Source organism: Natrix helvetica (assembly GCF_964273705.1).
Source record: "Natrix helvetica genome assembly, chromosome: 2".
NCBI classification, from domain to species: Eukaryota; Metazoa; Chordata; class Lepidosauria; order Squamata; family Natricidae; genus Natrix; species Natrix helvetica.
This window is the reverse complement of record NC_138552.1, coordinates 173,374,975-173,393,455: the sequence shown is the minus strand read 5'-3', so window position 1 is coordinate 173,393,455 and position 18,481 is coordinate 173,374,975. Positions and strand designations below refer to the sequence as shown.

Genomic DNA, 18,481 nt, shown 5'->3' with positions numbered 1-18,481 from the left:
AATTTTGTAATTTTATAACACTAACATTATGACATGCAGCCAAGCACTGACAGTGCATCATTGATGAAGAGGCTTTATAGTGTATAATAATGTGTGGAGATGATCATTGTCTGAATATGTCTCTTGTGCTTTGTTTGTGGGTTAAAACGTGTATCCACAAGGAACAGGAAGTTTAATTGCAACCACCACAGCCACATAATAACTTTAGTAAAGATAAGGAAAGGCACACTCAAGACTACTCACAAACTCATTTTTAGACCTCAAATGAATTAGATGGAGAACTTTTCACCTAGCCTTGCCCTTGTTCTAATTATAGGATTTGATAAAATGGGGAGATGGATTACTTTGAAGTGGCAACAATTATCTACACTTTACTAACCTTGTTGGAATGAATGCCTTGATGTCTGAAAAATGTACAAAGTTTTTGTATATGGTATTTTTTTTCTTTTATGTTATGTTATCCCTGTCATTAGTATGTTACTCTTGATGTAGAAAAGGTCTTGTAATGTCATCTTCTCAACCTATATTTGTGGAATATTTATGGAACTTGTCATTTCCATTTGGGGGCAGCAGTTCTTCAATTGAAAGTGCAGGGTTTTGTTTTTTTGTTTTTTTTTTTTTGGTCTTTTGTCACTTGTAAACATCCAATTTTAACATTGATCTAAGATATTCCTGTATCTTGGTGGCTTTCACTGGCAGCAGGAGATACAATTCCTTGCTCAGCAAATTGGCAGAAGTGATACATATTCTCTGCTGAACAGATTATCTGAAGCAGAGATCTTGAAACTTTTTCATGCTATGGAACTTTTTAAAATTATTGGACAACCTGATCAAGAGGAGTGGCATTTGAATATACGTTGGCATCCCCTCCTGTCCCTGTACATTAAAACAATATTCTGCTCCAAGCATGTGATTTCTTTTTAAAAGTTCTTTTTAGATCCGATGGAAAAATAATGCCGAAGACACTCTGGATTGCCTATGCTTTTAAAAAACCTTTTTCTCTTAGCTCCTCTCAGAGATTCCCCCCCCCCCCCCAGTCTCTTGTGTAAAGGATAAGAGAAGATCTCTCTGAGAGGGATTAAAATTACATCTTATTTATATGTCTATAAGATTTATATAATTGTGTAATTTTGGGTTACATAAGGATTAACAGAGAAACAAAAACCCAATAAATAACTGCAGATGCCCAATGATAAACAGAAAAGATATACTACTAATAGCGAAGGTCATCTATCTACATGAACCAGGGGCCTGTCGCCTTTATCAGGTAGACGAAACAGGAGACACAACCAGATATTTTGCGGGTCTGAAAGTACAATATCATCTTTATAGTCCAAGAACCTAGGGAAGTTGCTTTCTGAGTCTCTTGCTCCTCCCCCTGTATAACTGTGGGCTATGCTGCCTGTTATCTGACTGTTCCCTAGGCAACATCTGTTCTCTCTATCTCCCTTGGTCAGGGGTGTCAAACTCAATTTCATTGAGGGCCACATCAGGGTTGTGATTGATCTCGGGTGGCTTGGTGGGCATGGTCAACTGGGTGAGTGTGTCCAACTGGGTGGGCATGGCCAGCTTGACGCCATTCCCCAAACTGCTGGCATGTTTCCTCTTTGCATTGGGTAGAGTGGGCGGAAGTGACATGGGCCCGATGTTTCCTCTTTGCATTGGGTAGACTGGGTCAAAACAACACAAGATAGCCCCTTACATTTTCCAGGATGGCCCCATGGGCCGGATCCAACCACATTGTGACCCAGATACAGCCCATGGGCCTTGAGTTTGCCACCCCTGCCCTAGGTCTTTCCCCACATACCAGGACAAGATATAGAAAACAACTAAATTTCTATACCTTGCAAAAAGTTTACAGGGTTGAGCTATCCAAATCTCAGGGGGTGGGGTGGAATTTGGATACTATCCAAAGCATATCAGATTCCAATTACAGCAAACAATATTATGTATGCATGTTTCACTCTATTCATAGATTGTCCAAAAGCTATCAATTTGTGTTTGTGGAGTAGTCTGCACATCCCTATTTGTCATTCTTACATTGTCCTTCATGGATTTTCTGTTCTTGTCATCAAATAATGCTTTTATATTTATCTATTATTTTGCCGTGGGTACCTATGAGCTGGCTTCTGCTTAAATCCCATATTAAAGAGATATTGTATAAACAGTAATCCATTCTTGGGTCTCTAAATGGGCTTGCATTTTTCTTTATTCCCATTCACACACCACTGATCCTTGGTCGCGCAGTTAGGATGCAGTACTGCAAGCTACCTCTGCTGACTGCTGGCTGCAGTTCAATTCTCACTGGCTCAATGTTGATTCCGCTTTCCATCCTTCTGAGGTGGGTAAAATGATCTGGGTTGGGGTCAGATTGTTGGGGGCAATGTGCTGGCTCTGCAAACCACAAAGAGGGCTATAAAGCACTGTGAAGGGGTATATAAGTCTAAGTGCTAATGCTATTGCTTATGATGCCTAGAATTTTTCTTCCTCTGGTTCCCATTGATTCAAAATATTATATAATTTTCCTCCCAATTCATCTCCGATTCTTCAATTCAGTGAATCCAGCGAACAGCATTCCCAGCAGTACAACATGTAACTTTCACTTCCTTACTTTCACACTATTTCAGTAATTAATACCAATTCATACTTTCTGACATAGAACATATAGCTCTTTGAAGAGAGATGTCCTGATTGCTTGGGATTACTTTTAAACCAATGGCAGGAAACCTGTGATATTATGGAATTGGAATATCCATTGCCTGTGAATTGTGCTTAATATTTTGTTGAATATAACAGCAACGAGAACACATTTTCCAGATAAATAAAATTTAGTTTTGTTTTTAAAATACAATCTTGCAATTGTAAGATACCTTCAGTATGTTTTATATCTTGAAGTCTTTTGATAACATCATGATGTACAAATGCCTTCTATATGTTTCATTTCTTATGGATATTATAATATTAAGCACATTATTTCATAAAAAATAATTCAAAGTAAGAAGTAAGAATACTTGAATAAGGCTTGTTGATTCTAATTAATCTGATATGAAATATTTTCAAATGCAGAGTTCAGAGATATAGTAAAAATGTATTTGCATGTCTACATTTAATACTTTTTCAAAAGTTATAGCAAAAAAAAAAGAATTTAAGAATATTTTATTCAAACTGAAGGGCTTTTACGAATTTAGTCCTTTTCACATTTATACATATATTTAAAAACTTTGTTTCTTATTACACATTTTTTTACAAAAATGTTGATTAATTCAAGTTAAAATGAAATTATTGTAATATTAATAAAACCAAGATTACATATGGCCAGGCATATTTCCCCTTAGCCTTACATATTAAATAGAGTTCTGATGATTTTTCTCCAAATGTCCTTCACATACATGAAAAGCACAGGAGAGGTTATTTTGAAAAGCTACTGAAATGCGTACATTTTAAATAACAAGCCTACTTTAAATCCTTTTCTAGTAAAAGCACCCATCAGAATTCTTGCTGCATAAGAAATCAGTAATATATTTACATAAATGTTAACCTACGAATTCTGTAAACATTAGATCATGATTAATTAACAAATAATTATTGGCTTTGGTGGTTGTGGTGGAAGTCTGAAGAACTGTTTCCACAATGCGGAAGAAAGAAAGGTTCACTAATAAATCCTAATATAGGGTTTTTCCATCTCAGCAACTTTAAGGTGAGTGGACTTCAACTCCTAGAAATCCTTGGTCAGCATAACCACTGCAAAGAATTTTAGGAATTGAAGTTTTCATATCTCCATGTTGTTGAGGTTGGGAAACAGTACAACTTGCGCACCTCATGTTACCTTTTATGTACACTTCAATATATGTGACAATTACATCTGTTTAAATTTTAGACTGTAAAGCTATTCTCTTCTTCATCAAGCTACCCTTACGCTTAGGAGCATATATAAGGCTTCTTGGGCTATTGTTATCTCCTACGTCTGATAGGATGATACATTGAGCTTTTGATAGTTTTAAAAATTACAATACATAAATGTCACTATTGCACCATAATAACAATTTTAAAAAGCAGGGATTTGTTCGAAGTAGTGACTGAATAAAACACAATTTTAATACTCTCAGTTTTGTTTATTTTCTAAATATGACTTCAAGGCATTTAAATTACATGGTTCTCTTTTCTTCAAATTGGGAATGTGCTCTTTGATTAAGCTTCATTTTATTGGTTTAGAATTCAAGAAAATGACTTTCCATTTTCATAAACACTAATTTGGTAGGACCATCAAAGTGTGAGGATTAATTTTTTTTCTCTTGTCTTACCTCTATGTTTTATTAATGAATGTGTGATGCTTATTTGAGCAGAACCCTGAGATAAGTTAATATATTGGAAATAAAATAATAAATGTTTTAATAATACCAGTTGCCAGAGAAGAAACTTTTCTTTAAAGTGTTAACTGAGTAACAAACTGAAAGAGCAAAGAATATTTGTTTTTCTTTTACTATGAATGATTTAAACTTACCTATATTTGTGTGTACACACTGAGAGATATATACCGTATTTTTCAGAGTATAAGATGGACTTTTTTCCTTCAAAAAAGAGGGTGAAAATCTGGGTGCGCCTTATACACTGGATACAACATTTTTGGCCTACTGAAACCCTGCCCACTTTGCGAAAATGGCTGTGCATAGCCTTTAGGAGGCTTCCAGAGTGCTCCTGGGGACTGGGGAGGGCAAAAATGAGCAAAATGCGGGCCTCCTAAAGACTATGCATGCTCTCTTTTTTTTTGACAAAAAACAAGCCATTTTTGGGAGGTCTGCAGAGTGCAAAAACTTTTTTTTATTTGCCTCTTCAAAACCTTGGTATGTCTTATACTCCAGTGCGTCTTATACTCCGAAAAATATGGTACATACATACACAACCTGGGATTTAAGTGCACCTCATATCTATGGTTAACTTAATTAACCTAGCAGAAAAGTTCTCATAAATGGTGAGGTGCTTGTTTCTTTTTGTTCCTCAATACAAAAAAATCTAATTTCTGGCGTCATGTTCAAATACAATCAAAGCAAGTCAATGTATGACTTTCCAATGCCTTAACACTACTAGATATTAGGTGATCCTGCCTTATCATTAGCCCTGTGCACAGGAGTCATTGTTCCCTAACCAGAGGCAAATCTGAGCATATTTGAGGGGTGTAATTCGAACTGCAACGTTGTAATCCTGTTGTTCTCCATTAACATCCACCCACTGATGACCAGAATAAATGGCAATAATTTTGCGTTTCCATTTCTTCTTGTTTGGTTCTTTAAGTCGGAGGTAGATTCCTGAACCAGTAGAACCAGGCTCAGCATCACAATACTGGTAGAAGAGATCATTGGATTCATCAGATATGCTGCAAAAGCGATAAACCAGTTGACCAGCTCGATCTGCATCATATCCAGAAAAGTGGATCCTATTTCCAGGAATCATCTTGCTATTCGGGCTGATGCCAAGTTCCATGTATTTCTTCTTGTGGGGACGCCTGAGTTCCAAAACTGCATAGTCATAATCAACCGCGACATCTCTTGTCACATCAGTTGTCCAGCCTTTGGGGATCTGAGTACTTTTAACTCTAGTCCACTGGAAGGAGGGCTTACGCTCTGACTTCCTCTCATTCAACACAGGTGTCTTTTGTTGTTTTCTGCCAGCTCTACCGCCAGATCTCCTTTTCTGGAGTTTGGAGTCAACTTCATCCTCTTTGACTTCTGGCAACTCCCTCTTACTCCTCTTAGCGCCCCTGCGTCTCTTGCCACTGCCTTTGGATTTCAGCTTCAACAGCCCCACTCTCAGTTTCTTGCTGCCTTTAATATAATCTTTACCGTCATGCACACAATGGGCAGCAGTGAGTACATGCTTTGGAGAAATAAGGATGCCACTGCAGCCCGTGGAGATCTTTACCGCGGTGTTAAAAGGATAGTTGGTCAGAAATTGTGTGTCTGAAATGCTGAATCTGCTGTCTGTGCCATAGACCTGTCTCTTCCTTCTTGTTGGCATCTTAGTAATGTTTACAACTGCATCGGGCTCCATTCCCAGAACCTCCACTTCTGTCAAGGTCCTCGTGCCATTCTCAAAGACTGTCTCATAGGAAAGCAGCTCCTTCAGATCAGGCCAACGTGGGACTGGCAATGTCCTTTGGCATTCAATCCCACACACTCCGCTCAGTTCTAATTTGGCACTGGCTTCATATTTAGGAGTGTCAAGGAAGAAAGTCTTTTCCTTCACAATCTTTGGTATTTTTTTAAACTGCCAGCTAAAATCTTGTAGTTTTATTCCATTTGTGAAGCTGAAGGCAAGAGTGGAAATGAGCAGAACTAAGGCCATCATGTGCTTTGTTTCTGTTTTGAAAAAAAAGGGGTGAGAGAAATATTATTTTAATTATCATAAATTTACAAAAGCTTCTATAAACCAGTAACTTTGTGTCACAGTACCATTAAATATGGCCCTATTAAGACAATTAAAAGCTCCCTCTTTATAATCTGGTGCTGTTTATTCCCAGAAGGGTGACTGGATGGAGTTGAGCTACAAAGACAATAAATATAATAAAAGTAATATATTCAAATAGTTAACAGCAACTTTCTTTTCATTTTTAGATTTGAAATTTTATTCTGCATCTTAGATATACAAATATCTAAGCACAAACCAAGTCAGAAATATTTATTTATTGATAATTTTTTAAAATCTTCTTATAACTATGATTCTCTATGCTTGTACTGTGTAGTATTAGAAAAAGTTACATTTTAAATAAATCCTTGCTTTTCTTCAGGATTACAAGGTGTCTTATGTGGGGCTCTGACTCAGTGGTGGGATTCAAATAATTTAACTACTGGTTATTTGCCCTAATGACCAGCTGGGTAGGCGGGGCTCAGTGGTCATGTGACTGGGTGGGTGTAGCCAACTCAACATCACTCATGTTGATGGGATTAACCGGAGAGTCAGTTTCTGTAAGCAGGGCAATAAAGATTAGATTAGAAATAACACCAGAATGTTTCCTTCCTGCCTTCCTTACAGGATTAGCCCTGTAAAGTGGAAAAAAACAAAATAAGATTTCTTCCAACAACTGATTTTCCAAACTGCTTAGAAAGTTAACAACCGGTTCTCCCGAATAGGTGCGAACTAGCTGAATCCCACCACTGCTCTGACTCCATCTTCTATTCAAAATCACCCATCAAGGTTTCTTTACTGTCGACTGAAATCAATCTCTCCTCAATCTTAATCCAAGACTTTAACCACTCTACAACACAGCATATTCCAATTCTTGTATTCTATATCGATAACTACTTAACTAACATATTTTAGAAACAATTAAGAATTTGAGATAAACCATCACAGCTGATGCCTTTGAAAATGTTATTTATAAATCATTTTTTACTAGTATTTGCAGTAGATCTACAGTAACTGAACTTGTTATATTTAACAATATTAAAGATAGACCAAACCAGGATCGATCCAGAAGTGATACACCTTTCTCAAGAATCTTTGATGAATGTCCAGGTTGACTCAGAAACTGAATCCAGACCTTCAGAATACCTAATAAACTATGTAAAATAAATACACCAAGGCCCCTTCACATGGCTCCCAAGTTCATCCTCCCAGCTCTCTTGTTTTTCTGTAGCTGCTTGGAGTATCTTCACATTTTTCTATTTAAGTCATCCAGTGTACTTCCATGTTGGCCAATGATGGAATGTTAAAAACAACTTCCATTCTCTGCTATGCTTTTTACCCTTGAATTACCTTGAAAAGCAACCACTGGCAAAGCCATATTTAGATCAGGCAAAAATGGCAGAATGGCTAGTTAAGAACCATGGGACTTGGTTTTAGGAAGAAAGGGGAAATCCCAAGAGCAAGGACAAGAGAGAAGAGCTACCTTCCTATGTATTGCATAGGAAAGGCAGCTGATTTGTCTCTTATAAACATTTTATGTTTAACATTTTATTTGGCACATTAATAGAAAATGCACTATTTAGTTTGAACAATTCAAAATTAAACATGGACTTAGCTAGTCAGAAGGCAATTCCTAAAATTCTGGAAGTTTTATTTTGAATGACTGTGGAGAACATCGAGTTGGGATGATCTGCTACAGGTTCCCATAATTGTATATTCAGAAACAACAGCAGATTGCGTTAAATGTTATTTCCCTCTATTTTGATGAACACTCAAACTAGCAGCACACATAATTGTATTACATTTCTAGTCCTTTCCAACCTGTTGTTTCAATAAGAGAGATCCTTTTTTAAAACCTGGAGGTATTAATAGTGTCTCTTCCTTCAAATGGCTTGTATAAAAAAACCGCCTGGATGTTGCAATGCTCTGAAACTAGCCCTAAACACAACCACAAGGACCACACCAGCTTCTTACATTGCGTTTTGGTTTGTTAAATATACACTTGTTACTGCAGCAAATTCAGGAAGGTAACTTGTAATTAACTACGGGCACATCTGATGTAATGGAGGACAGTGCCACAGTGTGACTGCGGCTATCCTAATCACAGCAGAGAATAAACGTGTGGCTTGACTCCTCCTCTGGCCACCGTATTCTCCTTCACCTCAAAAATGAAAGAAACAACATTAATTAGCACACACTTCCCTATCCTCTGACTCTCATTCACTCACTTTTCCCAGTAGTGAAATAAAAATCTGAGGTAACTTCTCCTCCGTCTTCTGACTCATTTCCAAATAGATTGTACTCAGTAATGTGAGATTTCCTTGGCTTACCACATGGGAGCTTCTTGTAGGTGTGAATGAGGCTGCAATACCCACCATTCTTCATGGCACAAATCAAGCAACCATATTGGCAATATTGGCACCTCTGGATACTTTTCCTTTTGCTCCTTTAGTAAAGTAAGCAATAGCATCACCAGTGGTGCTTTCACAATGGCCTGTAGGTCTCCCATAAATTCCTTGAAAATAATAATAGTGGGGAGTGAAGATCATTCTCCAGAAAAAAGTGAAAACCTTGAAAAGAGTGACAGAGGACACCTTAAGAGGTTATGAGAGAATCCTCACTAGTTCGTCTTAGGGCCCTTATTCTAATGATTGGTATTTCCCATTTTTGCAGCCATATTTTAAACTCACAAAATCCCTCTATGACAGTCACACATAATGCTGAGTCTTCAACCCGGTCTGCTCCCCTAGCGGGAGCCGAAAATCCACAAACAGTTTCTGATTGGCCGGCTATCTGACAGCTGAGTATATAAGAGCTGTCAGACAACGGGAACTCTGTTGCTGTGTTAGCTCGCAGCCATGGTTAGAGTTAATGTTACAGTTAATAAAGTGTTAGCTATTTACTCCAAGCCTTGACTCCTTGTCACTTGTTCTGCGAACAGAACATATAGCTTCAATTTTTAAATGTACCTAACAGTCAAGGTGTGTTCTAGTCCTTAAAAGGAGCTAAAATGATAGTTAACTATATTCTGCTGTGAGTGTATGATTTCTTTTATGGGGAGATGGGGAGTAGATCAGATAGAAAATTAATGCTTTGATTAATCATTTTTGGTGGAATAAGCACAATTTTGGTCATAAACTTAGTTATATCCTATCTGAAAGAATCCTACTAAGCTAACTCAGAGGCTAATACTTTACTACCCTGTTTCCCTGAAAATAACACCTCCCCAGATAATAAGCCCAATTGGGCTTTTGAGTGCACACGCTAAAATAAGCTCTCCCCCGAAAATAAACCCTCCCTGAAAATATTGCAACACAGCAGTAGCTATGAGGTGACTACGCTCCTCCCCAAAAATAAGGCCAAGCGCTTATTTTGGGGATCAAAAGAAAATAAGATCCTGCCTTATTTTCGGGCAAACACGGTAGTGCTAATTGTACTACTGTCCAATGAACATATTTATAAACTTTTCTCATCTGTATCAAGTTTAACCATCACAGGAAAAAGTTCAACTTATTTTTATTTAGATTAGATTGAGGGAAGACTAAATCTAAGAGCAGGTTGCTTAAACCTAAGCTATTGAACTATCTTTTATACGCTACATAATAACTAATTGTATTTTTATATATTGTTTTATTCTTTCTATTTTAAATTGTTTTTGCCCCAATTTGAAGACTGTGCAGGTGATGAATTACAATAAAACAAATAATAAAGTTTCCCTTCATTTTAACTTTCCTTTCATCTTAAACTCAAAAAATTGTGAAATAACCACTAGAGGGCAGATCATTTATTTCAAGAGCACCATCCTAATGCATTATAAAAATGTTTCAATACTACAGACTGTGTTCTTTGAATTTATTATTATATTCATATGATAGACAGTGTGAATCACCAATGGCCCCTTGATAGCACATATGCTTTGAATGTCTTTGTACTTTTTAGTTACTGTCTGTCAGCAAGGCTAAGAAAGATCCTTACTTTTAAGTGGTTTTAATAAAAAGTGCCTAACCACTCAACCAACTATAGCACAATTAATACAAGTTACAAAAAAGTTAACACTTCTATACATTATTTTTCCATCTGATCTAATCTCCATTCTTGTACAATGAAAGAAACCACACACTCAGAGCAAAATATAGATAATTAAACTACATCTAACATTTCAACCACACAGCATCACACAAATCAGATAAATCCTTCCAAACATTTTAAGTAAACGAAAGGATGCAATAGCCCAAGAAGAAGAAAAAAACAAGAATCATCTACAACACGTACAGTCTGTATTCGTCACTATGTAGGACAGGCTGGCAGAACCCATCCATAAACACCAACTAGAAGTCAAGAGTCACAAAGAAAACTCTCACAACACATGGACAAATTCAACCATAGTTTCAATTAGGAAACTATGAGCATCCTAAACCAAGCTAAATCCAAAAAACACTAGGGAATTCCTGGGAGCCTGGCATTCAGACAAATCAGCCATTAACAGACACATAACATAAACCACATTTACATACCATTCCAAAGGGCCAATAAAAAATAGCTAAGGAAAAAAAAGACACAATTGGCAATGGGTGTGTATTTATGATGGTGACAACAGTCCCGGGATCATGTGATCCCTATTTTAAGATTGGCTTCTGACAAGAAAAATCAATAGGGGAAGATAGAGGAACATATCCTCTCCAATAGGGGAACACATCCTCTCCAGCAGCCAACGCTCAGATAAGAAGGGATTAACACCAGATAATTAGAAAATCATACTCTGCAGGTATGACCTGTGATCATTTGGCTAGTGACCATTTGAAGTTATGAGGGTGCTGAAAATATCACAGCATGTGATTTGGAGGCTTGGCAATTGTGGTGCATTTACAATGGCTGCAATATTCCATGTTCACCATTTGTGATCTTTCCAGCTGGCTTCTGATACGCAAAGTCAATTGAGAAGGTAACAAATCATGATCATGTGATGATTCAATGGTTTATTTAACAACCGCAGCAAGAAAGGTCATACAATTGGGTGCACTCATGTGATGCCTTCCTTAACCAATTTTCTGGTCCCTGTTGTGGTCATAAGTTAGAGGAATACCTACAAACAAGGCGCCACTGTGGAGAAAACAACATTCTCACATACTCATAGGGAAACTCTACCTATTTAACAATTTTAATTGTTCAGCTATTTAATTATATTATGATGTATTTTTTGTATGGACTGTACACCGCCCCGAGTCCCTTTTGGAAGAGGGGGCGGTCTAGAAGCACAGTAAATAAATAAATAAAGCTACTGTATACAAACAAGAAGCAAACCCCACATTCATTACTATGTTTCCCCCAAAATAGGACATGTACTGATACTAAGCCCAATCGGGCTAAAATAACTCCCCCCCCCAAAAAAAATACTAAAACAACCCTGCCATGAACCTGGCCTTGTCCGGGGAAGGCTACGGCAGTTTTCATACACCCCGCTGCAGCCCTACGGAGTTGGGCCAGGCCCAGCTGATCAACAGATTCTTCGGCAACCTGTTGCCTGGACTGGGTGCGCACCGGTCTCGCACTTCGGCGATGGCTTTGGACCCGGACCCAACGCCTCCTGCCTGCAGGGCAGGCGCCTCCTCAGCTATTCGGGAGGCCAGCCACCGCCCCTGGCTCTCCTGGCCAGGCAGAATTCCTGCCTGAAGATGCCCTGTTTCAATTCATGGAACGGCAGTGGCACAGGCATGCACATGGCGGCCGCCTTGGAGAGCCACCTGTCGCCTTCCCATTTCCTGGATGTAGAGGTTATTCAAAGGTTACGTACAGGCATGAGCAGCAAACTGCCATGCGCCTTAGTAACCGATTACCTCAACTATCTATGAGCTCACCTAATTAGTAGAACCAGGCAGTACCAGGAACTATTGTGTCATGTGAGATTCTATCCTGGCTGGGATAGTCTTAGAGATTGACAAGGAGAATAAGCCAATAATAATGCTGTTGCTACCTATGCTCTTGCTTTGCTTGTTGAAACTGTATAAAAGCCAAATAAACTCTGCGGAGGCAGGCAGACATTTTGGACACCTGCTACGATGGATTTCTGAGTCCCACACCTGGATGCCGGGGGACTTCACGCCACTGCTGCCCAAGCATTTTCCGCCGCCACTGGGTTTGGATCTCCAGGCAGCTCTGCAGCAACCCCAGAACGCGGCGCTGATGAGGAAGCAGATGGTGGCCACCTGCAGCCAATCTCAGTGCCTCCGTCTGACCAGACTGCAGCAGATTGGGAAACACCAATACCCTCATGCTGCCATCACTAGTCCCCGCACCAGCACCCAGGCAAAACCACTTTTGACGCACAGGAAGGTGCTTGGTTCCTGCTGCCTCATCCTTTAGCAGATAGCGGAGATTTGCTGTTCTGACCGGGAATGGGCGGGTTGCAGGAGCCTCTGCCCCGCCCATCCCCTGCCCCACCTTCCAACCCACAAATTGTACCCCAACACATCTTACCTTTCCAGCTCCGTCACATTTCTTGCCGTTGTGTCCAGGGAAACACTTTGTAAAAAACCTCACAAGTTCAAGAATTTTGAACTCGCAAGAAGGGTTTTTTTACAACGACAACGGCGAGGAATGCGACGCAGCTGGAAAGGTAAGACGCGTCTCTTGCTTCTCACCGCCCCACCTGCCACCTGCCAGAAAACTATTAGGTCCCCCGATAATAAGGCCAAAGCCATATTTCAGGGGTCAAAAGAAAATAAGACCCAGTCTTACTTTCAAGGGAAACAGGGTAGCACTGAAGATGTTACCTTGATCAGTAATGAAATATGAAATATTCACGTATTTCTCTTTCTGCTGTTTTTGTCCAAATCTGAATATACAGCATTTCATTTTGCTTTTATATAAAATGCTTCTTGAACTTTAAATATTGGCCTTAAACAAAATCCTATCTTACATTTGTGGAAAAAAACTATCATCTATCAGTACAGAATGGAAATAATACTTTCTCTGCTGTTATTCATTCTTATCTCCATAAGCTAGCCAGGAAAAACAATCACCAAATAGCAGTGGGGTTCTATGAGCAGACTTCCCCCCCCCCTCCACACAAAAATGGCCTGAGAAAGATGCCAAGAAGGGAAAGGAGAAAAGTCCCTGCATCCAACCCACAAAATGTATGTAAGATATTTGATCAGTCCAAAGAGGTATGCAATAAGCACAGTCAAAAGGAACTTCACTGACTGACTTCATCCTTTAGTTCTTTTTGACTTGTATTATCATCCATGCAACACATTGTAAAGGTTTGCCAGAATTAATGAGAATAATGGAAACTTCCCAGAGCAGTTTATAGTTCTGAAAACATTTCGCATACGGATAGAACCCTCTGTCAACAGAACTTTCTTTTACTCTAATCCTTATTACTCTTAGATTGTAAAAGCTTTCTAATACAAGCAGATACAATTTACTCGAAGTGCCATTACAATCTATCTTCCTGGTTTAATTTATAATTTGGAAGGTCTCTTGTTTTTTTTTCTGATTTGATTGATGTATAGCTTCCCCAAGGAATACTTTTACTACATCTTCTCAGATGTTTAAAATGTAGATTTCCTGCCCTAACCTGGGTTGGATGTTTAATTATTATCTGAAATGGATTGGGTTATCTAGATAAAGCATCAAGATTGGTCCACTCTTGGGACTCTTAAGATTTTGTTTCCCTAATAATTGCTTCAGTTTTAAAATTCACCTGGTTGTCTTTTTAGCTCAACCATTCTCTAACGGAGAAATTCCCTCCCATCTCCTCCCATTTTTTTTTCTTACAATCCAATCATTTTATGCCTTTTTATTTTGATCCCTTAGAGTCAGTTTTTTGACTCCTGGCAAAGGCCTGGAAAAGTGTCTGAAATTTTCTTGGCAAGGTTTTTTCAGAAGTGGTTTGCAACTGCCTTCTTCCTAGGGCTGAGAGAGACTGACTGGCAGTATATACTATATGATCCATGAAACTAAACACCATCACCCTACTTGCAAAAGAAAACATAAAATATAGCTATCTATTTCTGAGGGTGTACTTGGTTCAGTGCACAGTGATCGGAGACAAACTCCAGAATCTTATTTCTAGATATTTTATTACTTTCTTGAACACTTGCATCCAAAAATGCAACCTAATGTGGTATGATTCCAAAATAGTGGCTCACAAATGCATTTGCGAATCATTGCAATGTGTATGCAGTAAGTACCGCAGCTAAGGAGGAAATTAATGAGTGGAGACTTTTCAATGCCTAAGTGGCAGTGGCTCCCACGGGAAGAAAAATTCTCTAAAAATAAAAAAAAGCGTGAAACTACTGCAAGGAGAGAGAAAATTATTTTTGGCAAAGGAACTGTTTTCCCCCCTCTGTGCTGGTAATGACTTAATTGAGTTCTTAGGGTTAGAGCTGTCAACATTATTTCCCTTTCACTCTGCAATATAAGAAGACCTTTGAAATCTCCAATCATCTTTAATATATTGCTAAATCACTTTCCTTTCTAAATAATTCCAGTTTGGTCCACGAGGAGCACAGAACCTTCACACTCAAATAGAGAAAGGTATGTGGCAGTTGGGTAGCACCATGGAATGGTTCATAAGTAAAAGAGGTTCAGTTTTACCAGCAGCCAAACCTTCCTATGGGTCTGATGTGAATGCAAGTTTGGTCTAGCACTTAAGACACTAGATTAGAAACTAGGAGATAGCAATAGCACTTAGACTTATATATGGCTTCACAGAGCTTTTACAGCCCTCTCTAAGCGGTTTACAGAGTCAGCCTATTGCTCCCAACAATCTGGGTCCTCATTTTACCAACCTCGGAAGGATGGAAGGCTGAGTCAACTTTGAGCCTGGTGAGAATCAAATGCCAAATTTCAGGCAGCCAGCAGCCAGCAGAGGTAGTCTGCAGTACTGCACTCTAACCACTGTGCCACCATGGCTCATAGTGAGGTAGTGAGTTGCAGTCCATCCTTAGGCATGAATGCCATCTGCGTGACTTTGGATCAGTCCTTCTCTCTCAGCCCAACCCACCTCACAGGGTTGTCGTGGCGAAAATAGAAAGAGCAAGGAGTACTAGGCATGTTTGCCGCTTTGACTTATTTATAAAAATAATAAAGGTAGGATAAAAGAAAAACCTTAAAAACTGCAAGAAAAGTATGACACTGGGGTTAGCTATGACTTCGTTCTGCCCCACATTCACTTGCATTCAGAAGTGAAGGAATCCATAGGTCTTTTAAGCCAAAAACGTTCACATAGAGTCTGAATCAACTCTGTGTTAGGGACTAATCAAAATGCTTTGGCTGCTTTTATTAAATGTAATTACTTTTTAGGGTCCCTCCCTTTCTAGTTTTCTGCTGCCTTCTTTTCATTTATTTAAACAAGGTGTCTGAAGCTGAAAACCAAATAAGTAACCTTAGTGAAAGACTTTTGTGATTTCAACACACAGGGCTCAGAAGAGGCAATCTGGATAAAATTAGTGTCAGTTTTCCAAAAGGGAAACGCAGGGTTGGTTCTGAATTTAAAAGCTGACTGTTTCAAGGGAGCAAAATCTTTTGCCCTGTCAAATTCATACAGAAGCTGATTAAATACTCAAAGACCTTTGTGTACCAGTTGTGCAAAACCAAAATATTTGTCATGGTAAAATGTGTCCACCAATGCCTAAATTCTACTTAAAGTACACATAGCTAACCACTTCCACCCCTAAGCTTACTTTTCTGGGCTTTAACTCCAAGTCTGTTTAATCTTCTTCTGGCTTCACTGTTACCGTCCTAGGAATACTTCCAAGAATGATGTGCAGCCCAGAAGGAAATAGTATTGAATTCTGCTCACGGATGTTTCCGAAGCCGCCATCATTTCCAACCAATTTGATTTAACCTGTAGAATATTATTTAATTCAATGTCTTTATTCCCATTTCTCTGGCCACCCAACTCAAGTGACTCTCAGTGAGGGGGGGGGGGATGCTTCCCTGTCAGTCCCTATGGCCGTACCGGTATTTGCTCCATTCCCTCGCACCGATTCCAAAAGGGACACGGAATCTCAGCCTAATTTTCTCCCTCTCCTAGACGCGCATTTGCGCACCGCATTTCTGACCATTCCCCCCGACCATTTCGGTGTCCTATTTTCATGAAATATACCTTTGGCCCCCGATCACCATCCAGGTTTGACATTCAGCTTTTCCTTACATCAACAGCCGCGCGAGCCTTTCCTTAGGAAGCGTGTTAACACCCGTTTAAATCGTGCTTTGCTGGCAGGTTTGCTCAGCACCGAACATCATCCTAAAAGGCAAGGAACGGCGCTGCTTTCCAGACAAGCCATTCCAACTTTTTTTGCCTTAGAGGGAGAGGACTGAATAGCAACCGTATTTAGTTAGACTTATATACCGCTTCACAGGGCTTTTTACAGCCCTCTCTAAGCGGTTTACAGTGTCAGCCTATTGCCCCCAACAATCGGGGTCCTCAATGCAACCCAGGCACCCGGGGGCAACCATACCTCACGTGAAGGGGCCACCGCTCGCCCACCGTCTTCGCTCCTCCGCCTCGCGCTCTACAGCCGCTAACGCGACGCTGTCCCGAAGTGTAGAATCCCAAAATTTCAAGGCTCGCGCAGAGAGCCAGCCGTCCAAAGGGGCAAGCGCGCCCAGCGAGGTCCCGCCGCCTTCAATCGACTCTTTGCGGGGAAAGGGGTGGTGTGGCGACGGTTGCAGTAGCGGCGGCACCCTCGGAGAGTCCCGGCGAAGGCTACTGCGGCGGGCGGAGGGGGATCCGCCTTGCTAGGGTCTTTCCCAGCCGCGTGGGCGGGGAAGAGCGGCGCTGAACGAGAAGGGGAGGATAGCCTCGGGAGCGAACGGAAGGGAGGACGGTGGGGACGGCGCTCCCGGAGAGGGCAGCGAGGTGGGCGGCCGCGTTCCGTAAAGAGCAGGAGCCGTGCGGCTGGACGGGCCACTTTCCCTCCCGTCAGATCCCCCAGATCCCAAAGGCGTTTGGCGCTCTTCCGCGCCCCTCATGGAGAGCAGAAAGGAAGGTTGTGCGTTTTCCCTGAGCAACAGGGGGCGCTCTTTTTTTTTTTTTATGGCGGCGGCTTGCATGGGGGCAAAACAAAAACAAAAAACCAAGCAACCGAACAACGCGGACTGTCGTAAAATGGGCTTTTCCTTTCCCAAATTGGGAAATGACTTCCTTTTAGAAGTACAAAACCGTGCAAAAGTAATTGCGGAGCGAAATACGCAAAGCACTCGATGCCCAACAACCATACCCCGTCTCGTTTCCCGTTCACTCCTGCTCGGGACTCCGTCGTCAACCAGTCGACGGTTAATTCCGATGGGGGGCGCTTTAGAGCAAGAGGGCAACTCGGATTCATTCCCTTTTAGGCAACCTATTGAAATATCCCAAGAAAGGGAGGGCACTCACTCGCGAGGGGGTCTTTTTCTGTACAGTACAATTAAAAGCATCTCCAATTTCAAGCGAAAGCTATAACAATAAAATGAGAGAAGAGGTATCCTTTCTTTTTTTTAAAGGGAAGCTAGCTCACCGGAGTGTTTTTAGCATAAAAGTATCTGAGTGATGGTACTTGGTTTTCTCTACCCCGCCATACACATACAACGGTTCCTTGGAGGGTTTTTCCCGCCATTAAAGCTTCTATAGATGGGCTACAACTACCCAATGGGAAATGGCGGCAGAGGTTTGGGGTTTCTGTATCCTTTTTGCAGCCCAGGCCTTTTCAAATGCATCCCTAGAGAGAATATGGGAAGGAAACACCAGCAGAAGAGCATCCCACCCACCCAAAAAAAAAAAAAAAAACCAAGAGAGAGAAGACTACCAGACTAATTTAACAGATTAACAGAGTTGGAAGGGACCTAGTCCAAACCTCGTCCCGCGAGAGAGAATGGAGTTGGGCAGAGGCCAGACTTAACTGCTGTAATTCCAATTGTCCAGCCAACTCAGGTTACTTTTACAATCCAGTTATGCACTTATACCAATTGATTTTTGAGTTATGCACTTATACCAATTGATTCCGCTCCTTCCGTCAGAAACTTAAAACCCACCTATTCCAGCTAGCCGGCTTGACCTAATTCCATCTTTCCCACCTCAGTTTTATTTCTAAATTTT

At 40.3% G+C, this 18,481-nt stretch overlaps 1 protein-coding gene across 1 annotated transcript; it reads right to left on the bottom strand.

The window, feature by feature from the left end:
• Window positions 1-1,913: 1,913 nt before the first annotated feature.
• On the bottom strand, window positions 1,914-17,192 carry PRSS35 (serine protease 35). The gene is made up of 2 exons (XM_081940796.1): window positions 16,866-17,192; window positions 1,914-6,353 (listed from the first exon to the last, which is right to left on the bottom strand). Exon 2 carries the CDS (start codon window positions 6,340-6,342, stop codon window positions 5,110-5,112), a length of 1,233 nt encoding a protein of 410 aa, XP_081796922.1. The 5' UTR covers window positions 6,343-6,353; window positions 16,866-17,192; the 3' UTR covers window positions 1,914-5,109.
• Between the last annotated feature and the right edge of the window lie 1,289 nt (window positions 17,193-18,481).